General features: G+C 67.7%; 8 protein-coding genes across 8 annotated transcripts in view; 3 read left to right on the forward strand and 5 right to left on the reverse strand.

Annotated features, from left to right (window-relative positions):
* EMIHUDRAFT_208950 (hypothetical protein) overlaps nt 1-1,379 on the reverse strand; it is a gene marked incomplete at both ends in the record, with an annotated part of 1,531 nt that extends 152 nt beyond the window's left edge. Inside the window, 5 exons of the mRNA XM_005771799.1 lie at nt 55-166; nt 601-654; nt 759-884; nt 1,020-1,055; nt 1,374-1,379. Of these exons, the coding sequence (XP_005771856.1) occupies nt 55-166; nt 601-654; nt 759-884; nt 1,020-1,055; nt 1,374-1,379 (334 nt within the window). The remainder of the gene's footprint in view (nt 1-54; nt 167-600; nt 655-758; nt 885-1,019; nt 1,056-1,373) is intronic.
* A 223-nt stretch (nt 1,380-1,602) lies between these two features.
* Nucleotides 1,603-3,234, reverse strand: EMIHUDRAFT_208951 (hypothetical protein; the record flags this gene model as incomplete). Its single annotated transcript, XM_005771800.1, has 5 exons — nt 1,603-1,612; nt 1,702-1,796; nt 1,937-1,976; nt 2,573-2,686; nt 2,843-3,234. 5 exons carry the CDS (start codon nt 3,232-3,234, stop codon nt 1,603-1,605), a joined length of 651 nt encoding a protein of 216 aa, XP_005771857.1.
* Nucleotides 3,235-4,003: 769 nt separating this feature from the next.
* EMIHUDRAFT_208952 (hypothetical protein) lies at nt 4,004-6,632 on the forward strand (the record flags this gene model as incomplete). Its single annotated transcript, XM_005771801.1, has 5 exons — nt 4,004-4,875; nt 5,050-5,140; nt 5,478-5,561; nt 5,724-5,773; nt 6,215-6,632. The coding sequence occupies 5 exons, from the start codon at nt 4,004-4,006 to the stop codon at nt 6,630-6,632; spliced, it is 1,515 nt and encodes a 504-aa protein (XP_005771858.1).
* A 192-nt stretch (nt 6,633-6,824) lies between these two features.
* Nucleotides 6,825-7,457, reverse strand: EMIHUDRAFT_65594 (hypothetical protein; the record flags this gene model as incomplete). Its single annotated transcript, XM_005771802.1, has 1 exon — nt 6,825-7,457. One exon carries the CDS (start codon nt 7,455-7,457, stop codon nt 6,825-6,827), a length of 633 nt encoding a protein of 210 aa, XP_005771859.1.
* A 2,426-nt stretch (nt 7,458-9,883) lies between these two features.
* Nucleotides 9,884-10,884, reverse strand: MET13 (putative methyltransferase; the record flags this gene model as incomplete). The annotated part of the gene is made up of 2 exons (XM_005771803.1): nt 9,884-10,146; nt 10,386-10,884. 2 exons carry the CDS (start codon nt 10,882-10,884, stop codon nt 9,884-9,886), a joined length of 762 nt encoding a protein of 253 aa, XP_005771860.1.
* A 2,071-nt stretch (nt 10,885-12,955) lies between these two features.
* EMIHUDRAFT_463997 (hypothetical protein) lies at nt 12,956-15,751 on the forward strand (the record flags this gene model as incomplete). The annotated part of the gene is made up of 5 exons (XM_005771804.1): nt 12,956-13,846; nt 13,910-14,113; nt 14,511-14,753; nt 15,022-15,497; nt 15,741-15,751. The coding sequence occupies 4 exons, from the start codon at nt 12,956-12,958 to the stop codon at nt 15,304-15,306; spliced, it is 1,623 nt and encodes a 540-aa protein (XP_005771861.1). The 3' UTR covers nt 15,307-15,497; nt 15,741-15,751.
* Nucleotides 15,752-16,806: 1,055 nt separating this feature from the next.
* Nucleotides 16,807-17,426, reverse strand: EMIHUDRAFT_102113 (hypothetical protein; the record flags this gene model as incomplete). The annotated part of the gene is made up of 2 exons (XM_005771805.1): nt 16,807-17,137; nt 17,374-17,426. The coding sequence occupies 2 exons, from the start codon at nt 17,424-17,426 to the stop codon at nt 16,807-16,809; spliced, it is 384 nt and encodes a 127-aa protein (XP_005771862.1).
* An 835-nt stretch (nt 17,427-18,261) lies between these two features.
* On the forward strand, nt 18,262-18,972 carry EMIHUDRAFT_102114 (hypothetical protein; the record flags this gene model as incomplete). Its single annotated transcript, XM_005771806.1, has 1 exon — nt 18,262-18,972. One exon carries the CDS (start codon nt 18,262-18,264, stop codon nt 18,970-18,972), a length of 711 nt encoding a protein of 236 aa, XP_005771863.1.
* Nucleotides 18,973-25,556: the final 6,584 nt, after the last annotated feature.

Consider the following 25,556-nt stretch of genomic DNA (forward strand, 5'->3'; position numbering starts at 1 on the left):
CAGTCCAGGGGCCGGGGGGGTCGGGGCGGGGAGGCCTCTAGCGAGGGCGCACACCGTGGAGGGCCGGCGCGATGCGCTGCAGCCGCTGGTGGCGCATCTCGTCAAAGGGGGGCGGCGGCAGCTCCATCGCGGCCAGCTTGGCGAGCGCGCGGTTTGCGAAGCGGACCTGCCCGCACGCGCAGCTGTGACGAGACGCCGTTCACAACCTCGTGCGGGCGGGGCGGGGGGGGGGGGGGGGGACCGGCTTGAGCGGCGCGGGCGAGAGCACGATCTCGCGCCTATCTGACAGCCTCGCGAGTCATGGACGGGGCCCCACGGCTCGATCTCGGCTCGATCTCGGCTCGATCTGCGCTCGATCTCGGCTCGATCTCGGCTCCGATCTCGGCTAGATCCCGCGCCGGCGGGCGCAAGCGCGGGTCAGCTCGCTCGCGTCGAAGGCGAAGCGCCCCGCCGCGTCGATGAACATCGTCACCTTAAGAGGCGAGGCGAGGTAGGCGAGGCGAGGCGAGGCGAGGTGAGGTGAGGCGAGGCGAAGCGAGTCATCTCGGGTCATCTCCGCCTACTCTCGGCCTTGAGCGGCTCCATGTCGAAGCCGCGCACCGCCGCCGCCGCCGGCACCGACGGCGCGAGCTCAACGATGTTGATGTTGCGCACCTGATTGGCCGTTGTGCAATCTCGGGCGATCTCGAGATCGAGGGTATTGTGCGGCCCAGCTCGACAGGCGATTGGATAGTCGATCTCGGGTGATCTCGGGTGACCTCGCTCCAGCCGGCGATCGGGTAGTCGTTTCCGTCGGGCAGCGCGTCTCCGTCAACTGTGATGCCGTGCACAAACGGGTGCGCCGCCCGGTGTCGCGGCCCGGTGAGGCGCGCGACGCGGCAGACCTGTTCACAGCCCCGGCCGTGAAGAGACGCCGTTCACACCCGGGGGCGCGCTCCGCGGGCGAGGCAGCAAGCCGCGGCGGAGGCGTCGCTGCCGCTCAGCTGCTCTGGGAGAGCGTGCAGCGCGGCGAGGAGGACCGAGTGGGCGTGGGAGGGGGTGCGGTAGTGGTTCGCCTGCCGCGTCAAGGAGGCGTCAGGGCGGAGGGCGGGAGTGCGAAATGGAGGGCGGGAGCACATCAGCACGGCATCACGGCGGAGGGCGCACGCCCTCGTGCGGTGTGGTCAGAGCCGGAGTGGAGAGATGTGTGGCTAGATCTCGGCTCGATCTCGGCTAGATCTCGCCCACGCCGCCCCGTCCCAGGCTGCGTGGAAGGGCGGCAGGGGGACCTGGCGAGGAGGGGGGAGAAGGAGGGGGGCGGGAGGCTTGACTGCGTTGAAAGGCGAGGGCAGGGGGGGGCGCGGCGAATCACGAGGTCGTGGAGAGGGTGCGACAAGCATCGGCCGCAAGGAGCGGCGGGAAGGGAAGGGAAGGGAGAGGGGGGAAGTGGACCTGCCGCAGCGCCAGCTCTGCCGCGGCTCGCGGGAAGCAGTCCGGAGGGGGGCGAGCAACCTGCCCGGCGAGATGCAGCCGAGATACAGCCGAGATGCAGCCGAAGATGCAACCGAGCCGAGATGCAGCCGAGATAGAGATTCAGTCGGCCGAAAGATAGCCGACAGAAATCTAGCTGCCACTGGCGGGCCAATCGAACCCTCGGACAATGGTGCGATCTCGGCCAATCTCGGCCAATCAGGGGTAGGACGTCTGGCGCGATCTCGGCACGGCGCCTGCTCGCCGACACTGAAGGGGAAGTGCTCCTCGTCGGCGTTCGACACGGCGGCAAACGGCAGGTCTGCCGCCGCAGTGCTTCCGCCCGCCTAATCCAGTACCGAAGCGGCTGCTCGACAAAGCAAACGGCAGGTCTGCCGCCGCAGTGCTTCCGCCCGCCTAATCCAGTACCGAAGCGGCTGCTCGACAAAGCAAACGGCAAGTCTGCCGCCGCAGTGCTTCCGCCCACCACGGCGCTCGTCGCGGTCGCTGAGCGGGGCGGGCCGCGCCTGAGGGTCGGAGGAGGGTCGAGAGGAGGGTCGGAGAAGGTTGGGAGGAGGGTCGTGGCGGAGGAGGGTCGGAGGAGGCTAAGAGGGTGGTCGGAGGAGGGTGCGGAGAGTACGTTCCAAGAGAGCGATCTCGGGAAGAGGGCCGGGAGAGGGTACGGAGAGGTTGTTGAGAGGGATCGGAGGAGGCAGACTCCTCGCCTGCGGCGCTCGGGCGCGGAGAGCCAGCTCTGCGCGATGCGGAGCACCTGAGCGAGGGTTCCGAGCAGGTTCCGAGAGAGAGGGTTCCGAGCAGGTTCCGAGCACCGGGAGGGGTCCGAGGAGGTCCCGGGAAGGTTCCGCCGTCTGCACGGCGCAGAGTCGCACACGGCTATATTTCGGCTGCATCTCGGCTGCATCTCGGCTGCATCTCGGCTACACCTCGGCGATATCTCGGCTGCATCTCGGCCTGCAGGAAGGCCTCGCCGCCAGAGACGTACACGTCGAGGTCGACTCGCTTGCCCAGTCGCTCTACGGACCGACCCGCACCTATGTTACTGGTTCCGCACCTATGTTACTGGTTCGGGCACGAACAGCGAACGGGAATGGAGGAGGGTCACGCGCCGAGCGCAGCCCCCTCGCTGATCAGCAGCAAGCGCTGCAGCGCGAAGCCGCCCGCCACCACGCCGCCCGCGCGGCCGAGCGCCTCGAGCAGGTCGCGCTGCCGCTTCACCCTGCGACACGCCGGGCGAGGGTGAGATGAGCGAGGAAGCGGAGACGACGGTGAGGTCTGGGAGAGGCGGCGGCAGCGGCGGCGGCGGCGGTGGCAGGCCGGGGTCAAGGTCCTGTCCACCACACGTCTCCCAGATCTCGGCTAGACCTCGCCGCACCTCGCCCACAAGCTGAACAGGCCGACCACGTCGAGCTCTCGCCAAGGCGAGACGCGGACGGAGGCACGGGTGCGCCGCAGGTCGCCGCAGCAGCCGGCAGACTCCAGCATGCGCTCGAGGAAGGAGGGCGTGTTGACGCCGCCGCGCAGCGCGATGCAGGTGCCACGCAGCCGCACCATGCAGTGCGCGCCGAGCGGAGACGCCGCCGAGAGCAGCACCGACCACGGAGCCACGGCAGCATCGACGTCGGGGCCGTTCCACGCGCTTCGCTGCCCGGGGCTAGCGCAGGCCTCCTTGCACGCGCGCGCGAGATACCAGGCGTACGAGGCCGCCTCTGCGCTCACGGACTGCGCGATGATGGCGTTCTCGTATTCCTCGAACTCGCGGTCCATCGAACCGAGGTGTGGCGGCCAGCCAACCTTCGTCGTTCGAATTCGAATGGGTGGGAGCAACCGTCGTCGTTCGAATGGGTGGGATGGCGGTGGGCGGATGGCGGCGGCCCAGTTTTGATTTCTTTTTTCGAAGTCCTTTGTTACCTCGGGGAGAGACGCCACCTATCGCCCTTGCTGCCACGACACGCAGGTGCGGTCGTCCTTTCAGACTTCTACTCGAGTACGATGACTCGCATCGACTTCAAGCAGCCGCACGTCATGGCGGAGTTCGAGACGGCGAAGGAGCTCCTCACCCTCGCCAAGGAGGCGGGCGCTTCTGTCGGCAAAGCACCTGCGCCGCGCTCACCGTCGCCGAGACGCTGCGGTTCGCGGCGGCGCTGCGTGCGGCCTTTCTGCGAGCGGTGAGGCGAGGGCTGCGGCGGCGAGGGCTGCGGCGGCGAGGGCGATAGGTACCTGCGGGCGCCCAGCTCACACAACATAGCGTTATGCTCACACAACAGTCAACACACAACACTTCTTCTTCACAACACACGGCGCGGTGTGTGGGTCTCACCGTTTGCGCGTCCGGTCCGGGCGGAAAGCGGCTCGTGTAAGCTGGCAGGAAAGTCGTCGCGAAAGCCGAGGGCGAGCTTACCAAGATGAATTCTTCTTTTCGAGCGGCCGCCCACCAGGAATCCAGGGGCTAGGGGATCCGCTAGGGCTGTCTCCTAGCAGCAGCAGCAGCAGCAGTACGGTGTCCGCCTCGTTTGGCTCCGCTCTCTGCGCCCGTATGCGAATACTCACCGTTGGCGACGGCGACCTATCCTACAGCCTCGCGCTTCAGCGCGCCTTTGGCGCCGACGTCAGCCTGGTGGCAACCACGCTCCCCGCCGCCGACGAGCTTTGTGCGACGTACCGCAATACAGGTAAGATCCTTGCCGAGCTTGCGGAGCGCGGAGCCACCGTCCTGCACGGGATCGACGCGACTCGCCTGCCGCTGACGCTCGGCCGGTTCGCCCATGTCGTTTTTTGCCACCCTCACCTCGGCCTCTCCGACCTGATCGACGAAGCGGCGCACGCGCAGAGGCACAGCGTTCTGGTTGCGCACTTCCTTGATTCGGCCGCGGCGCTGCTCGAGGCGTCGGGCACGATCCACCTGACCCTCTGCGGCTCCCAGCCTCGTACGTGGGCGGTGGACGAGCACGCCGCTCGCCTCGGCCTCGACATTGTGCAGCGCGCGCCGCCGGCGACGCCGAGCTGCTTTTGGCCACCGCCGTCGTGCGGCGGCAGCGGCGAGACAACGCCACCGCCCACCGCCCTCGCGCCCGAGCCTGGCTGGGCTGCGCCGCGCAAGTTCCGGTCGGGCTCTCTCGGCTCGCGCCACTGGCTCGGCAGGTTTGGGTACGAGCATCGCCGCTGCGAGGGCGACGCGGACATGCACGTCGAGAACAGCGTCGAGCTCCTCTTTTGCGTCGCGGCGGCGCAGCGCCCGCCCGCGGAGGAGCGCGGCCGCTGCCCTGTCTGCGGGTGGGCGGTGGCGGCGGGCGAGGCAGAGGAGGAGCACGTGCGCTCCCTCGCATCGCCGGTGCTCACGCCAGCCGAGCGCGCGTGGAGCGACCCGGCGAGTGGGAGGAGCTTCCGCACCGAGTTTGCGCTCGAGTCGTACCGCAAGCAGCAGGCGGCGGCGCGCAGCCTCGCCGCTCCGCCAGAGCTGAGCGAGGCCGCCGCCGCAACTGCTGCGGCGGCCGCCGCCGCATCAGCGCGCGCTTCGGCGGCGGCGGCGGCGATGGCTGCGAGCGGCGTCTCCGCCGTCGGTGCCGCGGGCTTGGTGCGGAGGCGCCACGAGGTGCCCGCCGAGGGGGAAGGCGCGCGCGCCTTTGCGTGGAGCCGCAAGGCTGCGTTTGCACGCGAGCTGCCGAGCAAGAAGGTTGCGGCCGCCCCTCGCCCCACCGCTCACTCCGCCCGGCCCTTCGCCCCATCCCCCACCCGCCTCTCGCCCCTCGCCCCATGCCACCCGCCTCGCCCCGCGCCCCATCCCCCACCCGCCTCTCGCCCCTCGCCCCATCCCCCACCCGCCTCTCGCCCCTCGCCCCATCCCCCACCCGCCTCTCGCCCCTCGCCCCATCCCCCACCCGCCTCTCGCCCCTCGCCCCATCCCCCACCCGCCTCTCGCCCCTCGCCCCATCCCCCACCTGCCTCTCGCCCCTCGCCCCATCCCCCACCCGCCTCTCGCCCCTGACCCGGCGGCCCCCTCGCCGCTTGAGGTTGCACTCACCGCCTTCCGCGAGGGGCGGCTGCTTCTCAACGGCGCCGCAGTCGAGGAGACGCGCTGCCTGCGGACCGGCGACGTGCTTCAGCGGCCGTACGACACGTCCGCGACATGTCCATCACACGTCCACGACGTGTCCACAGGCGACGTGCTCGAGCTGCTGCACGACGCGGGCGCCGCCGGCCGCACGCGCGCCGCCGGCCGCTCCGCGCGGGCGCCCATCGTCCTGCACTCGGTCGAGGCGGAGCTCGCGGTCGTCTGGAAGCCCGCCGGCTGCAAGTCGCTCGGCGAGTACCCGGGCACGCTCCAAGACGCCCTGCGCACGCTCCTGCCGCCGCGTGCGCCGCCCGCTGTCCCCGCCGACGCCGCGCCGCTGTCGGCACCGACCCCCCTGTCGCGACTCGAGGGCGGCTGCACGGGCGTCGCGCTCGTCGCGCGCTCGTCGCGAATGCTCGCGGCGCTCGACGCAGCCGCGCTCGGCGGCGGCGTGCGACACACCTTTGTCGCCCTCGTGCACGGGCGTGTCCCCGAGGCGTGGGGAGGCGAGGAGGGTGCGACCGTGCTCTTGCCGGGGAGTCGGCCGACCTGGCGGCGCGGCGGGCGGCGGGCGGCGGGCGCCGTCGCAGCGGCGGGGGAGGTTGTGGCGTCTGGGGAGGAGGGGGCGAGCGAGGAGGAGGAGGAGGAGGAGGAGGAGGAGGAGGAGGAGGAGGAGGGCGGCACGGCGAGCGGCAGCTCGGCGGATGTCACCGCGGAGTGCCCCGTCCACGTCATGGTCGTCTCTGCCACGGCGGAGACGAGCCCCGTGCAGCTCACGACGCTGCGGCTGGTCAGCGGCGGCAGGCGTGGCCGGCTCTGCGGCGACCTCTGCTTCTTCCTGCGCGCGCACGCGGGATGCCCGGTCGTGGGGGATCGGTACGCGAGGCGCGAGCGCGGCGAGCTGCCGCGTTACTGCAACGCTCTCAGGAAGAGCCGTGCGCGGCCTCAGATCAGCTGCATCGGGGTCGGGGTGGGAGGGGGCGGCGTTGAGGGTGAGGTGCGGGTGGAGCTCGCTGTGCCGCCCCGGCTGCTAGCGAGCACGTGGTCCACGCCCGAGGCGGCGAGGGGGGCGAGGGGAGAGTGCGGGTTGAGAGGGGTGAGTGATCCGTTTTGAAACGCGTCAAACACCTCTATCGTCTATCCTTCGTGCTTCGAGTTTCCTTCGAGGACCCAGTGAAGGCCCATTCGCATTCCCCGCGCGGGCGCCATTCTTTCTCCCATACCGCATACGGCTTTATATGTCTCTCTGGGTCACGTGTGGGTTGTGTCTCGCAAAAGTCAAAAAGTCAAATTGATTTTTAAGCCGCTACGAAGACGGTTCCTCTCCCGGCGTGGCACCTCGAACGCGCACCCAATGGTTCGCTCCCCATTTCTCGCCGGCCGTCACGCGGCAGCCAGCGTGCACCGCGCACGCGTCCCTGCTGCCGTCCTCGCCGTGGTTGTACCACAGCAGCGCCGCGCCGCGGGCCGGCTTCACGACCAAGCCGCCGCCCGCCGCCGCCGGCTCGGCCAGGGCCAGCGCCTCGTCTGGGCTCATCGCGCCGTCGGCGGCGGGGAAGGCGGTCTCGCCGCCGCCCTCGACCTCGTTGAGGTAGTAAAAGGCGGTGAGCAGGCGCGGGAGGAAGGCGGACGAGTCGTGGTGCATCCCGAACGCCGCCCCCTGCGGGTAGTGGACCAGCTGGATGTCCTCCCCGCCGGCCACCTGCTGCAGCGGAAGCCGCGTCAGCGCGGAGAGCCGCTCCTGCAGCTCGCGCAGCAGGCCGTCCTCCGCCGCCGGGAGGAAGACGCTCTCGGAGGTGCGCTCGCTCGCCGACGCGTTGCCCATCGTCAACGACTGCTGCAGCCGCGGCCTTGCGAGGCCAATCAGCCGCTCGCACTCGTCTTCGCTCAGAAAGTCGCGCACCAAAAAGGAGAGCGGGCGGAGGGAGAGCGTCTGCATACTCCACGACGTGCCGTCGGGCAGCCGCAGCGTGCGCACGTGCCCCACCTCGACGCCCTCCCACCGAAAGCTCGCCGGCGCCGGCGCCGCCGCCGAGCCACCGAGCGCCTCCGCCTTTGCGTACCATCCCGTCGCCTCCTCTTGCGCGCCCTGCGACATGCGGATGTTGCCCATCAGGTGGTGGGCCTGGACGTACCCCTCCTTGTGCTCCATCGCCAGCTCGCAGTGCCGCCGCGCCTCGGCCAGCTTGGCATCGTCGCCGCTCTCCGACAGCACGACTGCGAGGTTGAAGTGCGCCTCGGCATAATCCGGCTTGCCCTCGACCGCGAGCCGCCAGTTCTCCTCGGCCGCGGCCTTGTCGCCCTGGCTCAGCAGGATTGCAGCCATGTTGTTGTGCACTGCCGGGATGGACTTGATCGCCACGCAAGCGCGGTAGTGCTCGAGTGCGGTGTCAAGCTCCGAAGCCTGGTGCGCTGCGACTGCGGCCTTGTACGACGCGACCAGTGCCTCCTGCTTGGAGGCCATGGCTGGCACGAGCGCGAGGAGCAGTAGGCGGGGAATGGCTGACCGGCGGAGCGCGGAGAGCGGAGAGAGAGGAGCGCGGAGAGAGGCGGGAGAAGGCCGCAAGAAGGCGGGAGAAGGCCGCAACAAGGCCGCGGAGAGAGGCAAGAGAAGGCCTGGCGTCGAGCAGGCAATAGAATTCTTCTTTTGGAGACGCACGAGGCATCTACGCGCTCTCTCCATGGCCTCGCGCCCCCAGCAGGACCTAGGGCAGACAGAGCAGCGGCCGCCCAGGCGGTCGCTGCTCCGCCCCGTCCGAATCCGTCCGCCCGCGCGTGCAGCTGGGGGGCCCCGCCGGAGGCTGGTTACTGATCACTTACTTACACGGTCTATTTCGGCCGCGTGCGCTCCAGCCTCCACACACCAGTCACGGCTCACGTGAACGCGTCTGAGCGACGCAACCGACTCAACTGGACCGCGGTTGGTACAGACCCGTAATGAGAGGCATCACGTGTGCGTGGTTGTGATGTGGGTGTACCCGAGCGATTGGTCACTGGCTAGTTGGCCTAAGCGGCGCAGACGAGAGCTCTTTTTGTGTTGTCGTCGAGATCTGAATACCACCTCTCGGGAGGAGCGTTTGAGGTGATCACGACTCGTCGGCATTGGAGATATGCATACCTGTCCAGCAGGGTGAGGAGCAGATCGACAGGCAATTCGCCGCAGTAATCATCGAGAATGACGTCGGCCTGGGCCCCTGTATTGGCGCAGGCATGTCCCACTACCAGTACACCTATACACGTCGCTGCCGGTCATTTGATCTGCGCGAGTCGTCTTGCCCGTGAACACGTGCACCTCAGAGAGGGCGCCGGCCGCGGCGTGTAAGAGGTGGCTGGCGCCCTGAGGCGGCAATTGGTGGCGTGGGGAGTGCGGAGAGAACGCTACTGGCGGCGCGACAGGGCCTCTCTCGGTTGCGTGTGCCGCCCATCGGCACGCGAGTGCGCAGACATCGCGACTCTCCCGCTCGCTCGACCCTTTTGCCGCGAGAGGGCGCCGGCCGCGGCGTGTAAGAGGTGGCTGGCGCCCTGAGGCGGCAATTGGTGGCGTGGGGAGTGCGGAGAACGCTACTGGCGGCGCGACAGGGCCTCTCTCGGTTGCGTGTGCCGCCCATCGGCACGCGGGTGCGCAGACATCGCGACTCTGCCCGCTCGCTCGACCCTTTTGCCGCGAGAGGGCGCCGGCCGCGTGTGTAAGAGGTGGCTGGCGGCCTGGCGCCCTGAGGCGGCATTTGGTGGGGTCAGCGTGCGGTGCTGAGTCTTACTCGTCGTCGCTGGGGCCAGATCCCAGCGCAGAACTCTGCAACTCTGGCATACAAACACAAGAAGACTAACCCCTAACCCTAACCCCAACCCTAACCCTAACCCTAACCCCTAACCCTAGGTCAGCGTGCGGGGCTGAGTCTTAGTCGTCGGCGCTGTGGGGCCAGATCCCAGCGCAGAACCCTGCAACGCTGGCATATACAGACACAACAAGACTAACCCGGACCCTGACCCTAACCCTAACCCTAACCCTAACCCTAACCCTAACCCTCTAAACCCTAATAACCCTAACCTAACCCACCCGCCACCCCCCAACTCCACACAGCAAATTTATTCAAAATTTTCGCAGGCGCTCCGCGCCTGCAGATTTTGAAATAAGTTCGACAAAATTGGTACCTGGCCCAACCGCGATGACGCGCCAAGGTGTGGGAGGTGGGCTGGGGCCCCCAGCGTACGGGGCGAAGAAGAGGTATAATCAATGGCAAAGTCTAAGAGAATAATAATAAAAAACCGCGCCCGAAAGAGATCGAGAAGAAGAAACAAGCAATCGAGCACGCAGCACCCAGAAGCATTCGGATTTGCGATTTTTCTCCGACTCGCTCGCCACTCTCACCTCCCTCCTTTCCGCTTCGCGCCGCCACCGCCGTCCGCCGCCGCTCGCTGCCGCTTTGCGCCGCCTCCGCCCCCGGGTGCAGCCGCCCCTTTCCGGCGCTTGCCCGCTCCCCCGCCCCCCTTCGCGCCGCCTCCGCCGCCGACCGACTCCACTGCGCGCCTCCTCCCGCCCGCCGCCGCCGCCGCCTGGTTCGGCGACGTCAGCACAAGGAAGAGCTTCTTTGACCGCTCGGAGCGCGGGTAGTCGACGACGAGCGTGCCTAGGCCGAGAGGCGAGCAAGGTCCGACCGTGCCTCCAGTGTGGCACCTCGCGAGACAGCACCGCGCCGCTGAAGCCGGCGGCGACGGCCGCGTCTCGAAGCATCCCTGCGCGGCGGCGGAGGGGCAGGGGCGGAGGCTCAGGCCCGGGCCGCCGTCTCTCGGGCTGCCCCGGGAGGGCCGCGATGCGCTCCCCTCTCGCTCGCCCCTCGCTCGCCCCTCGCTCGCCCCTCCCGCTCACCCATGTGCTCCGGCTGCTCGGGGTAGAGCTGCAGCACCGCGCGCGCGCCCGGGACGAGGACCGCCTTGAGCCCGCGGAAGAAGGTGCGCACGCGCTTCGCCGGGTCGTGCCCGTTCGCCGTCGCGTGGCACAGCCACTGCACCGCGGAGATGGAGACGGCGCCGTCGAACACGCGCCGCCTCAGCCAGAGCGGAGCTCCTAGGTCCGCGCAGAGCACGTCGCGCCTCTTGCCGGGCGCCCGCGCGGCGCGCAGCATGGACTCGGAGAGGTCGAGCCCGACCCACGCGTGCCCGGCGCGCTCGAGCGGCGCGCCAGAGTAGCCGGTGCCGCAGCCGAGGTCGAGCAGCAGCGCGCCCGGCTGGCGGATGTCGAGGAGGTGCAGCGCGCGCTCGGCGAGGTGCCGCTGCGTCCTTCCCATCCGCGCGCTCGCGCTGTACTTTGCCGCCTCGGCAGGGTCGTAGAAGGCCTGCGCCGCGGCCGTCCGCTCGGGGCGAGACATGAGCACAGGGCGAGGAGACGAGGGCGCTCGTGGGTGGTCGTGGACCTCGGGCGCGATTTTGCCGGTGTTTTTCTTTTACGACCCCTGTAGGAATGTGTGTCGCCCGTGCGTGTCGTCATCATCTGTCTTGCGTCCACCCATACCGCCTTGGTGTCCAGTCCGAGCCTGGCTGTTCTTCACCTTTCTACCTACCTACCTACCTAGGGAATGTTGGCAAAATACCATCGGAGACGGGTCAGATTGATACAGGCTGGAAAGGACCCTCTCGTCGGCGCGCAGCAAAGAGGAGAACGGCGACGCTCGCGATGCTCGGCGAGAGCCCGCCACCCTTGGCCTTGGCCCTTGGCCTTGCTCGGCGGCGCGTGGGGAGCCGAGCGGCTCGCCCAGCGACGTCTCGCGCGAGACAACAGCCCGCATCCGTCACGGATGCCGCGCCTACCCGTCCTCACGGTGCGTGTCGTCTAGACCCGCCGCCCGGACTTTTGCTCCTGCGCCATCCCTTGCGCTCGCTCCGGCCAGCGGCCTCCTCTAGAGCGGCCTCTGTCGAGGCCTCTGCAACATGTGCCAGATAGATAGATAGGTAGGTAGGTGAATGTGCCATCGAGCTTCTCCAAGACACGAGATCTAGCACGAGATCAACGGGGGTACGGTCCTCCGCGATCCTAGCGCGCGACACTAGTAGATCATCGCGACCGCGACGGCGGGGGCGGGCGTCTCTCGCAGCAAGTACTTGCGAGCATAGTCGAGCAGGCCCGTCCCGGGCGCCACAAACTCCTCCGAGGAGATGTACCCCGAGCCGTCGTGGTCCCAGCACTGCACCAGCCAGCACGGCGTGGAGCAATGCATCCAGGGCATTGTGTTGGGCGCCAGCCAGCATGCCTCAGCACAGAGCAAGAGGGCATGCTTCGCACCCTGGCGCAGCACCAGCTCGCCTCCAAACAGGCACTCTCACCACTGCACAGCCGCCCACGAGCGCCCGCAGCTGCGCACTGCTCAGCGCTCAAGCTCAGGAGCCTCCCCTTGTTGTCGCAGCTTTGTGCAGTGCAGCGTGCGAGCAGCGCAGCGCCAGGCCGACCGTGGCACGCCCGGGCGGCTGTGAGACGGAGGCCCGCCGAGCGAGTGCAAGCCGCGTCGGCGGCCATGTCTCCCGCCGCCGCGAGCGAGCGGCGCAAAGAGGTAGCTTTTTGTGCATGGTTTTCCAAAGAGGTAGCTTTTCAGTGTACGTACGTTTTTTCAATGTACGTACTTTTAGCTTACTGGGAGAAAAGAGAGAGGGGGGTTGTGTTCTCTAGGCCCCTAAGGGCCCTACGCGCGGCGTGAGAGCTCGGAAGCGAGCTTTGCACGGCGATCGAGGATGGCACGGTTCACCCCCTTCACCGAAGCGATGGAGATGCGTTCCGCGTGGTGTGACACAAATGAGAGGCGGGAGTGGGGAGGGTACGCGGTGCGGTCAACGCCCGAGCGTTGAGCCTTGCGCGCAAGGCGGTTGATCTTTGCAACTGCTGGCGGCGAGAAGCCGCCGCCGAATGTCTCGTGGAGAAGCAGGTTGAACTTGTTGCGTTTGGTGAAGATCCCATCATGGTAGTGGCCATCTCAATGTATGTGGCTCTTACGTACATTCCCGGAGGAGGACTGCTGACAGGGTTTGCGATGAGGAGTGACCCGAATTTTTTAGCTTACTGGGAGACAAGGGAGAGGGAGGCGCGATTTCTAGGCCCTTGGGGGCCCTACCAATCAGCGCCTCTCTCTCTCAGTGTATGTAGCTCTTACGTACATTCCCGGAGGAGGACTGCTGACGGGGTTTGCGATGAGGAGCGATCCGAACGTGGCATTCGGGTGATTAGATCACTACCGCCGTAACGCAAGAGCACTGCGACGCATCGGGCTCATGCTAGCATCCACCTCGCGTTTTTGTGCATGGTTTTCCGTAACGGAAAGAACCTTGAGTGCTGAAATTCTTTTTTCTCAAAAAATCCTTGCAAAATTCTTTTTGTTGTACTGCCGGGCCGGCCCACTTGTCGCGCGCTGCTCACGTTCGCCTGCCCATAGAGCCCGCAAGCGGTCCGCCCGCATGCTTCCCGCCGCGCTGCTTCTCTGCAGCGTCGCCTTTGTCGGCCACGGCAGCAACAACGCGACGGAGCCGCTGCCGTGCAACCTCTCCTCGGACGACGCTCACGGCCGGCTGCTGGCGCTCAACGACGGGTCCCGCCGCCGTGGCCGTCGCTCTGCCGAGCGCAACGGGTCGCGATCGCTGCAGGCCACGCCGCGGCGGCCGCACGAGCGCGCAAACGCGACAGCGGCGCCGCACCACCACCACCGCGAGGCGCGCTGGCGGGTGCGCACCGGCCGCTTCGCGCGCACCCCGGCGGGCCTCGCGCTCGCCGTCGCTCCGGTGGCGTGGGATCGGCCGGCGGGGCAGCAGCTTGGCTCGGAGGGCTCGATTGCCCTGACCAACCGGCCGGGCCTGCTGCGCGACCTGCTGCTCACCGCCGCCTTCGCGGTGCTGGGCGGCTTCGCGCTGATGCACTGCGCCTCCCGCCGCTCGCTCCGCATCTCGTGGATCTACTCGTCCGAAGGGAACACCCACGCGCTGCTCCGCTCCAACAAGATGCTGCTGCTGCTCACCATCAACCTGACCAACCTCGGCTGCCACTCGGTCTTCTCGATCCTCGCCGCCTTCTTCCCGCAGGAGGCGAAGGCGAAGGGGGCGACGGACGAGATGGTCGGCCTCATCTTCGCCTCCTTCGCCTGCGTCATCTTCGTCGCCTCGCCGCTGGCGGCGCGCCTCATGTCGCGGCACGGCAAGTCGTACGTCTACATCGCGGGCGTCGTCATCGTCTCGCTCTCGACAATCAGCTTCGCGGTCGCCGACGCGCTGCCGGCCGGCTGGCCCTTCACCGGCTGGTGCCTGCTCATGCGCCTCGTGCAGGGCTTCGGCTCCGCGCTCGAGGAGAGCGCGGGAGTGCGGCGCTACCTCGCCGCCCCTACGGACCTCGCGTGACCCGTCGCCTCGCCTCGCCCACAGGAGACGGCGGCGTACGCGCTGATCGCCGACGTCGACCCGGAGCGGGTCTCCTTCCTGCTCGGCATCACGGAGATGTCGACCGGGCTCGGGTACATGGTCGGGCCGCCGCTCGGGGGCTGGCTCTTTTCGATCGGCGGCTTCCGCACGCCCTTCCTCCTCCTCGGCGTCCTCCTCCTGCCCGCCGCTGCGCTCATCCACCAGCGGGTGCCGCCCGAGCTCTGCCGGCAGGAGGCGCGCGAGCAGCGAGGGGGGGGCGGCGGCACGCCCACGCGCGACACGCCCACGCGACACGCCCGCGCGACACGTCCACGCGATACGCCCACGCGACACGTCCGCGACACGCCCACGCGACACGTCCGCGTCGCGTCCCGGCAGGCGCTCGAGAAGCACGAGGATGGCGAGCGCGACGTGCCGCTCGGCGACTTGCTGCGCAACCCGCAGATCCTGCTCATCGCCGTGGCGTCCGTGCTCGCAAACTCGGACTACGCCTTTCTCGAGCCGACGCTCGGCGACCACGCAAAGGCGCTCGGCATCGCCACGTCGCCCGACCTACCCCTGACCCCAACCCCAACCCTGACCCCAACCCCAACCCTAACCCTAGGCGCTCGGCATCGCCACGTCGCCCGACTCGATCGGCCTCCTCTTCTCCGTCTCCTCCGTCTGCTACACCATCTCCTGCCCCGCGATCGGGCTCCTCTCCGACCGCAGCCGCATCGGGCCGCGCCCGATGATCTACGCCGGGCTGCTCGCCCAGGCGATAGGTTTCCTGCTGATCGGGCCGTCGCCCCTGCTCGGCTGGCTGCACGGCGGCAGCGCGTCGTGGCTTCAGGTTGTCGGCGGGCTGGTGCTCTTCGGGTTAGGCGAGACGGGCTGCGCGCACAGACGAGCCGCCCGCCGCCGGGCCGCCTCTCCCACCCCGCCGCCGCCGCGCCCAGGCGAGAGCATGAGCATGACGCCCGTGATGGACGACATGATGCACTCCTGCGGCACCGCCGCCTCGTCGTGCATCAACGCGCTCTCGTCCCTCATGGCCTCGGCAGCCCACGCCTCGGCGAGAGGAGGCGAGCGCACCGAGCAGCCCTGTCTCGAGGTGTCGAGGGTGCGCGGAGTAGGCCTTCTCGCTCGGGCAGATGGTGGGCCCGCTCGCGGGCACCGCGCTGGCGTCGCACATGGGCCTTCCGTGGGCGGGCACGCTGATGGCGCTGCTCATCTGCCTGCAGCTCTTCCTCATGGCCGCGGCGGACCTCTGGCTGCCGCACGCAGGCAGGTTGCGCGGCTTCATGCCGCTGACGCAGAACGCCGCGGCCGCAACCGAGCTGGAGCGCTTCACGTCGAGCGGGAGCAGCCAGTCCCGGCACGGCTCCTCGGCGGCGATCAGCTCAGGGGATGAACTGTGAGGCGCGTGCTGGTGCGCGCGCCTGGTGCGCGTGCTCGTGGGCGCGTCTATGTGTGCCATTGCGTCGGTCCGAACCGCCTTCTCTCAGCGCCCCATGTCGTTCAACTCTTCAAGCGAATTTCCGCCTCAACGCGCGTGTGTAAGTGAGCTTGTGTCGTCGCTGCGTGAATTTTGCGCTTGTATTTGAAAAATATTTTGGATCTGCAGACTGCGGGGGTCCACAGGCACCCCGGCTAAGGCCGGCAGTTCGCGCGGCGGTTATAAAACTCCGGACGCGCGCGCTGCTTCTGTTGACTGTTCTCTGCCCGGACCCTGCCCCGCTCGAGTTGTCGCCATGGGTCGCTTGAGCGAGCCACGGGAGGTAGGCGAGGAAAGCTAGCGACCGCATGAGTCCATAAGATCGCGCTGTTGGGAGAGTTATACGAATGAGTCCACAAGATACGGTACGGTATAGAGCTGTTTAACATTAACTTTGGGCGTAGCAGTTGCGCTAGTGTTGGCTGAAATCCTTAACGTTGTTCAAGTGTTCTCACCCCAGCCTTTGCTGTTACTGTTTGTTACTGTTGTTACTGTTGTTCAGCGGTCAGCAAGCAGAAATGCAAAAAAACCCGGGCAAACCCCGAAAATACCTGGGGGTTTCCGGGTATTTTCGGGCATTACCCGCACTGGACGTCTAGAGCGTAGAGGTACGGAACACGAATCTCCAAAAACCAAAAGGAATGTAATCCCTTATGGAGCACTTGAGCACTTGAGCACTTGATAGGGTCGATTCCGCATGGTACGGGACCCCTCGATCGTCTCGCCCTTCCTCACTGGTGTGTTCATTGGGGGGGGGCATAACAAACACGGTACAGGATCGAGGTGCACGCTGCCCAAAGGCAAAGCAGTGTCGTCCCCCCTCTCCATCATCTCACAGTGAGACGTCGGCGGCGATGGCGGTGTGACCGATCGAGCCTTTATGGATATAATCGCCTAATAATCTCCGGGCGGAGCCGAGATGGCGGTATTATAATATAGCAGAGACTATAATGCCCGGGAACAGCCCCTCCTGGCCCGAGTGCGGGCGCGGGGGACAAAGAATAAAGACGCGCAATCAGATGTAGCCGAAGGCGCCGAGGCAAGCGGTGTAAGCTGCGGCGGCTTTGTTCGGGTCGGTCTCGGAGGCGGCAGCTGCAGCAGCAGCGGCGTAGGCGAGTTTGAGCTCGCCGGGGTCGGTGGAGGGCGTAACGGAGGGGCCACCTGTTTTGTCGGAGGGAGGCGTGACGAATTTGAGGGCCTCATCGCGCTCTTTGACAATGGTCTCGAGAGATGAAACGGTGAGTTCGGCGCGGCGGTGGTTGCCCTTGGTGTCACGGGGCGGGTTTTCCGATGGATGGCATTGAAGCCCGAGGGTTGCGGGGTGCGCGCGGCGCGCGGCACCGAGCTAGGTGAGCTCGGCGAGCTCGTATTGGTGCCGCCGCCACCGGGGGCCGCCGCGCCGTAGAGCGGCTCCCCGGTACCCCTACCGGCGATGCACGCGGCCGTATGCCGTATGCCGTATGCCGTATGCCGTATGCCGTATGCCGTATGCCGTATGCCGTATGCCGTATGCCGTATGCCGTATGCCGTATGCCGTATGCCGTATGCCGTATGCCGTAATGCCGTATGCCGTATGCCGTATGCCGTATGCCGTATGCCGTATGCCGTATGCCGTATGCCGTATGCCGTATGCCGTATGCCGTATGCCGTATGCCGTATGCCGTATGCCGTATGCCGTATGCCGTATGCCGTATGCCGTATGCCGTATGCCGTCGGCCGTCGGCCGTCGGCCGTCGGCCGTCGGCCGCCGCCGCCTAAAAAGAAAGAAAGAAAACAGACACGCCAAACGAGGGATGGGACGAGGACAGGGTCCCCACCTGCACGAGCAGGATTTTGGAAGAACGATCAGGGGGACAGGTGGGGCTCTCCTGCTCCTGACAAGGGACACGACAGGCTCGCAGCGCGGTGCGCGGTGGACTCCCACATCCACTGGCGGTCTCATCTCAGTCTAGCGACCTGCCTCCAGCTTGTCGCTGGCAGTCTCTCCTACCACAGGCACACTGACACAGGGGTGGCAGGGGCGGCGGCACGAGTCTCCCACATACTATGCGGGCCTCACTAGAGGTGCGGCCTGTGCGTGTCCTCGCCCTTGAGGGGGGAGGGGAAGGGGCTGTGTGTCTGTGCATGTGTGTGTGTGTGTGTGTGTGTGTGTGTGTGTGTGTGTGTGTGTGTGTGTGTGTGTGTGTGCGTGTGCGTGTGCGTGTGCGAGCCGCCCTGAACGCCACGAGCGCGCCGCGAGCGCCGTAGCGCCGGCGAGCGCCGTCGGCAGCGCGCGACCGCCACCCAAAAGCGGAGGTACATCAGGAGCCGCAGCCGGCCTGCTCTATCAGCCCCGCAGCCGCGGTGGCGCGACCGGACCGCGGTCGCTCCAGGCACCTTTTGGCCCCGGTTCGAATCGCGGTTGGCGCGCGCCCTCGCGGAGCGACGCGTGGCGCGCGACGCGCGCGCGTGCGCGTGCGCGCCCAGCCGAGCCCTAGGCCGTCTGCCGTCTGCCGTCTGCCGTCTGCCGTCGGCCGTCGGCCGTCGGCCGTCGGCCGTCGGCCGTCGGCCGTCGGCCGTCGGCCGCCGCCGCCGCCGTAGCGGCGGCGAGCGCTCGCCTTTTGCGCGACGCGCAGTGTGGACGCGCGCCGCCCAGCGCCGGACGTGCCGGAGCCGGTCCGGCGCGCGCGCGGGCGGCCAGCGCCTGTAAACAGACAGCTGCCGCCCACACATTCAAAGGCGCTTTCGCCTTTGTTTTCTTTTGGTCCGGAGCCAATTTCTTTTTCTCGACAAGTCCATCTGCGCGGGCCCGTCTCAACGTCCACCGCCGGCGTATAGCCCGCACCCTGTCTCAACGTCCACCGCTCAACCGCGGCGTATAGCCCACACATCTGGCTGCATGCGCACGATCGCGCTGCTGTTTGCCCCGACGCTGCTCGTCCCGCCGCCGCCGAGCGTCGGCGTCGGTCAGGCAGTCTCGACGCCCCGCGCGCGCCTCAGATGCGCTGCCGCCGACGATGTGGACCCTCGCTTTTGCTTGCCCGGCGCGAATCGCGACATCGCCGCCGAGGCCAGCGCGGCCGCGTCACTGTTTCGCCCATCCTCGGTCCCGCTCTTCCAGGCCGTGGGCGAGGCGGACGCTCCCCTGCGTGCGCTCGCGATGGTGATGCTCGCCGCGAACGGCTCCTTTCATCAGCTCGTTGCGGAGATCGTCTCAAACGTGACCAGCGGTTCGAGGCGCGGCACGACGTGGCTCAAGCCGCTCGCGGTGCGCACGTGTGCGAATGCGTCAGCAGCTGCGGCGGCACACAAGTTCGACCCGCTGCTCGGCTGGACGCTTCTTGACGGCGACGGCAGCGACGCCGGCCCGCCCAGCGAGGTGCACGTCCTCTCCCCGCTCGCGCCCGCGGCATTCGTCCCGACGCCTCTCCTCGAGGAGGTGCCGCCGGCCCTTGCGTGGGTCGTGCGCAGCCTTTCGGAGGCTCACGCGGCGGCGGCGGCAGAGGAGATGCTCGAGGAGGGCTTATCCTTCGGCGCGCCTCCCGCCGACTCGGCCTGTGTGCACGCCTTCATGGCTGTCGTCGCGCACAAGCTTGGCCATGTAACGTGAAAAAAAATGTACACTGTGATTGCCAAGCGAGCTGCGAGGGGCTGCCACGAGAGCCGTCGCGAGAGGGGGCAGTGTCCCCAGAGTGACCAGTGAGCAGTGACTGCAGCACAGTGTCTCGCGCTCCCCGACGCGCGCCTCCGCCTGACGCGCGCGCGCTTTACCGAGATTACCCCGCTTTAAGTTTTTTAGTTTATTGAGACTTGAACGCGTACTGGCTACCGCTGCCGCGGGGTGTTGGCCCGATGCCGCGAGAACTCCCGGTCGCACTCTGTTTGCGGACATGCACGCGGCTTCAGGGAGTTGCTGCTGGGCCTGCGCCTGGCGGGGCGACTCGGAACGCCGCCCAATAGCCGCCGCCGGCTCCCCAGCCCAGGAGCATGCACGAGAGCCACTCTCTCCGCGCGAAGCGAGCGGCGAGCAAAGCGCCAGCCGCGTAGCCGAGAGACGGCTCAAAGACGCGCCGGAGCTCGGTGGCCTGCTGGACGGAGCGCAGCATCAGGCCGGCGAGGAAGACGATGCGCGGCGTGTAGGCTGCCGCGCCGAGCAGCTGGCCGACCTGCGCGGCTCGCCTCCTCCGCGAGACTAGCCGCGAGAGGCATGTTGGCGTTGGGTCTCCGGGTTGAGTGGTGGCAGCGCCATCAGGGCCTGCATTTGCATGCGCTGCCCCCACGTCTCGGCCGCCGCGGCGTTCTCGAAGGCCACGACGACTGCGAACGTGGGGGCGCTTTTCCGCACCTCCAGCTGCTGCCGCGCCGCTGCCGTCGCTGCGTCCGCCGCTGCAGGATCCGCTGAGCCACCGGCATTGTACCACGCAGCCTGCTGCTCTCTTGTGGCGCCGCGCCGCTGGTTGAGCTTGTCAGGCAGCAGCCTCTGCGAAGCGGGTGTCAGCTTGTCGGCATTTACACCGATGACCTTTCGCCCGCCGAAGGCTGCAGCCGCTGGCTGGAGCTCCAACTGGTACCTGCCCGCCTTGGCACAGGCGCCCTTCTCGTCGAAGAAGAGCCTGCCCACTGTTCCCGCCTCGAGTACGAATCGATCCTTCCTCGCGGCTGTGTGCGGCTCAACACCCCCCAACCTGCACTTGTCGGGGACGCCTCCATGCTCAGCCCTCGGGTCGGCGAACTTTAGCTCCGTCGCCACCGCGAGCTCGAGGCGCACCTCGCTTGTGGCGCTCTCACTCGCGACATCTGAGCTGCTGCTGCTGGCCGCCTCTCGCCGATGGCGGAGCTCGCGCAGCCGCCTTTCCACCTCGTGCTGTGTGCTGAATTCATCGTACACGAGAACATGCCGGCCGTGCTGCCGGATCGCCTTGAGCGGGTGCTGTTCCGCCAGCCGGTAGCCACCTTGGCCGAGCGCCCGCTCAAAGCTCGCCGTCCAAGGTGAGTGATGCGAGTGACCGACCGGTGACAGGCGGAACTGCGCGCCATTTTTGAGGACAAGCACCTCTGCCCGCGCCGGCGTGCGGTGCATCTGAAGGGCGCGACCAGCGACGCCGGGATCGAACCTCATAGTGAAGACTTCCACGAGTGGCTCAAAGCCGGCGGACGGCGGCAGCCGCACGAGGTCGCTGAGCGGAAAAGCGACGCCGAGCGCGGATGGGCGATGCCGTTGTGCCACCCGCGGCAGCTCCTCGCGAGTCTCGACCGAGGCCGGCGGCTGATGCCCCCGCAGCAGCTGCATCGGCTGCCGCCGCAGCGTGTCGGACTTGGCCTTGGCCTTCTTTGCAACTGGCGCCGCCGTATCGTCTTCGCCGCCGCCAGAGCCGCCGCCGCCTCCAGAGCCGCCGCCGCCGCCGCCGCCGATGGGCTCTCCTTCCTCATCACTGCTTGGGTGCTCTGTCTCTGGCGGGGCCACGCCGAAGCTCGGCTCGTCCATCTCTTCTGGCTGCACCTGCTCGCCGGCGGACGCAATGTGCGGCGTCGCCGCCTCGAAGCGAGACTGCGCACCGACCATGACGTCAATCGTGCCACCGCCGCTGAGCACGACGAGATCGCCGAGCTGCAGCTGCTCGAATTCGCCAGAGGCGAGCGGCTCAGGCTCAATGTCGTCGCGGCCCGGGTAGGAGAGGTAAACGTACTCGTTGATGTCGTTGGAGTGGATGTGGACGATCGGCGCCGCTCGCCGTCCGAGCGGCACATGAACGACGAGGCCGCGACCGGGCCAGTCGAGCCACATGATCGCCAGCTCGTTGTGCTCGAAGCTTTCCTGCAGCGTCTCGTCGTCGGCCACGAGCTGCTGCGCGAATTTTTCGTTTCCGAGGACAACGTACCGCTTCCCGAAGCGGGAGAGCACGGTTTGAGCGTCGTTGAGCTGCAGCGCGAAGCCGTCCATGCTCGTCATATGCTTGTGCTGCTCGCGGGAGCACAGCACACAAATGTGAGCTTGGGCGGGCGTGCTGAAAAAGAGAAAAACGGACAGCGATAGGGAGACCGCGGGGGCGGGCGCGACTCCTCGACCGAAGAGAGCTGGCCCCACCTCCCGGGGAGGTGTGGCGTGGCGATCCATTGCCGCCGCCCCCGCCCGGGGAGGCCCCACCGCCCCACCCGGGCTGTCGACTCCCTCGGGGCCAATGGGGCTAGCCGATGGAGGTGGGGCGGAGGGGCCGCCTCCGAAGAAGAGACATCAAAAACGACTGCAGAGGCAGTGGGGCGACGCCCGAAAAGCGAACAAGAGACCGGACCAGACCGAAGATTCACCCTGATGGGTGGGGGACGAGGCCCCCGCGCCGGGGAGCCGCCGCGCAGCCGGGCAAAGTGCACGGTAGGCAGTCGTGTGTGTACGTGACGGGTGGTGTCGTAGTGTCCGTGTCCACTAGCTCCGAGTAGAGGGGGCGTTCTGCAGTTAAAGGGGAAACCCGGTACACGGAGCCCCTCGGAGACCCGTGATTACTTTACGGCCCTTCCCTGCGAACGCGCACCCCCCAGGGCTAGGGCTCTCTAGCCCGCAACCCGATGCCGATCATCCGGCCCGCTGGGTGCGCTTCTTAGCTCCCCCGCGGCCCTGGATGTGAGGTTGATGACTGCACTCCAAGTGCTCCAAGTGCTCTCAGCCGCACCTCGGCCGCACCTCGGGGCCGCACCGCTCGGCCGCACGCACCTCGGCTGCACCTCGGCCGCACCTCGGCTGCACCCTCGGTTGATCTCCCCACATCTCCCCACATCTCCCCACATTCTGCTTTCTGGCCCACATGCCACATCTTCCGTTGACCGTTCTTCCCATATCTCGCCACATCTCCTCCCCACATCTCGCCACATCTCGCCACATCTCGCCACACCTCGCCACATGCATATCTCGCCACATCTCCCTGTGTCTCTGCAGTCTGGTGAATCACGGTGTGAACCCTTCTCTCGTAAAACGAGTGGCCCACGACGCCGATATAAGAAACGGGGCACTTTCATCAACGACGAGCACAAGAGTCTCGCGCCCGAGCATAAAAACTCACGCGACAAGGTCCCACCGACCAGACCACTCACGCGCCCCCGGGGGGGGCGAGAAGGATGGGCTTGCCCTTGGCCCAGCGCAAAAGCAAGTCTTTGAACGCGGTCGTGACGGTTTGCGGCCCCGCCGTCGTCGCCAACACGGACGGCAGCACCCACTCGCAATGCGCGACGGCCTCCTCCAGAATGGTGGCGACGAGCGCCGCCTCCTCCTCCTCGTCCTCGATGGCGCGCAGCCCCGCCAACACCAGCATGGCGTCAACCCGAAGCGAAGTGGTGTGCTTCTCAATGTTGTGGCGCGGACTCACGTTGCACTCCTTGTCCAGCCGCCAACGCCAGAAGGCGTGAGAAGCGCCGCGGCCCTGGCTGACCCCTGTCGCCAACGCACAAAGCCGGTCGCTAAGCGGAACGGCGTACGTGCAGCCGTCGAGCCCGGCCTGCGGCCGTACAGCAAAGCGCCGGCTAGCCCAGCGGCAGAAGGCTGCGCTCGAGCCGTCGAACGCCACCACAGCCCGCAGCGCGAGCTCAATCGCCGTGGCGGCCTCGGCGGGCGACTCCTCGTCGTCGATCTTCGAGAGCGCGGACTCGATCAACGGCGAAGCGACAGCGGCGCCGAGCGCGCGCAAGACGCCGGTAACGGGCAGACGCATGTTCGTCTGCCCCCCCTCGGCCTCGAGCACCATCACCAGGAAGCCCTCGAGAGCGTCGACGGATGCACCGTTGACGAAAGCGGCGTCGAACTTCACGTCCTCGATCAGCCACTGCCTGGTGGTCGCGATGCGGAAAGGCGCCCAGCCGAGGGTCAGCGGCCCGCCGCACGCCGCGACCGCGCAAGCGGCAGAGCGGGTCGTTGTGCCGGGCAGCAGGTCGTGCCGCGCCTAAGGAATGTCGAGGAAGTGTCTTGTCACACCGAACCCACGTGACGAGTCGCGCAATCCGACGCTCTGCCTCCCGACCCGCCCCCGCGGTCGCTGCGCGGAGGATCTTATCCGCATAGCTGCTCTGCCCAGCGCGCCGCATCTGCCGGAGGAGCTTGAGCAGCCTGTTTACGTCGTCCCGCTCCTCGCGCACCCGGCCGCGCGGAAAAGGCGTGGGACGTTTCCGCTTGCGCGTTTGGCCGCCGTACGGGGGCAGCCGCACGCCGAGCATGCTGTAGAGGAGGGTGAGGTCGGTGCGCGTTGCCGCGGCGATCACGTCCTCCGCGCTCACGCGCCGCAGCAGGCAGCGGAGCAACGGCCTCGCGCCGAGCTGCGGCTCGGCGGCGGGCCAGCGCTCCTCCTCGGCAAGGGTGTTGTCCGCGTCGATCCGTCGGAGCCGAAGCTCGTCGTCGCCGGAGAGGCGGATTAGGCCCGTGATGATCTGCTGCTGTGCGGGAGGTGCGTCGCCTTCTATCAGCCTGGCGAGCGAGGCGACCAGATGGTCGTCCGCGTCCGCGGCGACAATCTGGTCGATGCCGCTGAGGCGCGTGCTGTTGTCGATCCATCGGTGCCGCACTGCCTCACGCAGCGCCTCCGGCAGCTTGCCGAAATGCGCCTCCAGCCAGGCCACGAGTCGCGCCGACCTGGCGTCTTCTTCGTCCAGCTGCTGCTGCTGCGCCGCGTCGAGAGGAGCGCCGGCGCTGGCAGCGATGGCGGCGTCGTGATCGACAAAGAACTCCAGCCCTTCGCCCGAGGGCGGGGATGGAATCTCAGAGAGGTTGAGCTCGACGAAGCCCTGCAGGCCCTTTGCGGAGGCGTGGCCGTCATCTGAGCTGGCCGCCATGTGAAGGACTGCAGAGAAGAAAAAGAAACGCGCCTGGCACTGGTTCAAGCAGAAGGGAGCTTGGAAACTCTTTGTAGAGACAAGCTTACCCGTCTAGACGCAGCCCCTTAGCCTGGTCCGCCTGGGGCCGGTGGCGGATGACGGCCCACTGGTCGTCGAGCACCGACTTGACCGCGCTGCTCGAGGCGGCCAGCAGGAGGGCGGTGTGCAGGCAGAGCTCAACGGAGGTGCTGTTTGGCGCCGGCTCGCAGACGGCATGCAGGAAGGCGCGGATGCGAGGCGACACGCCCTCACCGGCGCGCCCGCCTCGCAGCCGCGACGCCTCTTGCAGCGGGTCCCGCCCCACCCCGCCCCCCTCGAGCCCGGCGCCGCTCCCTTCCAGGTCCGCCGCGTGCAGCTTGAGCACGCCCACGCTGACAGGACGCGGCGCCGAGTCGTCCGGAGCGACGAGGTCGTTGCGCGCCGTCCCCGCCGTCCAGCCGCTCACGTCCTGAAACCGCGCCGCAGACGGCGAGACGCCCTCCGCGACCAGCTCCTCCAAAAAGGCGCCCCGGCCCGGCCGGTCGCAGTCCCCAATCACGACGAGCCGCGTGCCCGAGCGCAGCGCCTGCACGCACCGCCGGGCGAGGGCGCGGCCCGTCGAGGCGAAGTAGAACACGTCCGCCGCTGCGACAACGTCGGCGGGTGGCAGCGTCGCCGCCTCGTCGCAGATGTCAAAGATTGAGGTCGTCACGGCGAGCGCCTTCCCGAGCCGCTCGGAGTTGCTCGCGGTCGCGCGCTCGATCAGCTCCAGCGGCTCGGGGCGGTAGTCGGTGGCGAGCGCCGTCGCACCGACCGACGCGGCGGCGATTGAGACCAGCCCTGTCCCTGCGCCGAGCTCGAGGAGAACGCTGCCTGAGCGGAGCAGCGGCTCGCCGGAACCATCAGTCAGGGCGACGAGCTCGCGAGCGACCGCCTGCGCCGCTGGCCACAGAACGACGCCGTACGGGTCCTCATCCGCTGCTGAATCGTCGACGGTGAGCGCCGAGTCGACCAGCTCGTCCTGCATGCTGATGTCGCCCTCGAGGACAGTCAGAGAGACTTCGTCCAGCTGCACCGCAACCTCCACCCAGCCAGCGCCTCGTCCAGAGACGCGCGGCGGCGTGAGCGGCGGAGCCAGTGCGGAGAGCCAGAGTACAGAGAGCATCTGGCGCCACTCCAACGAGGCACTCGACGACCGCTCCTCTCTCAGCACGGGGCGTGGGCTGGCGCCGCCCACTGCCTCACACACAAAAGAATTCTAAAACGTCGTACTATACGGCCGGTGGCGGCGTGCCGCCGTCCTCCCATCCCTCCCTTGCGTTGTCTGTTTTCTGCGCGCCAGTCCCGTGCCTAGACCCTAGTGTC

Source organism: Emiliania huxleyi (assembly GCF_000372725.1).
Source record: "Emiliania huxleyi CCMP1516 unplaced genomic scaffold EMIHUscaffold_37, whole genome shotgun sequence".
In the NCBI taxonomy this organism is placed as follows: domain Eukaryota; phylum Haptophyta; order Isochrysidales; family Noelaerhabdaceae; genus Emiliania; species Emiliania huxleyi.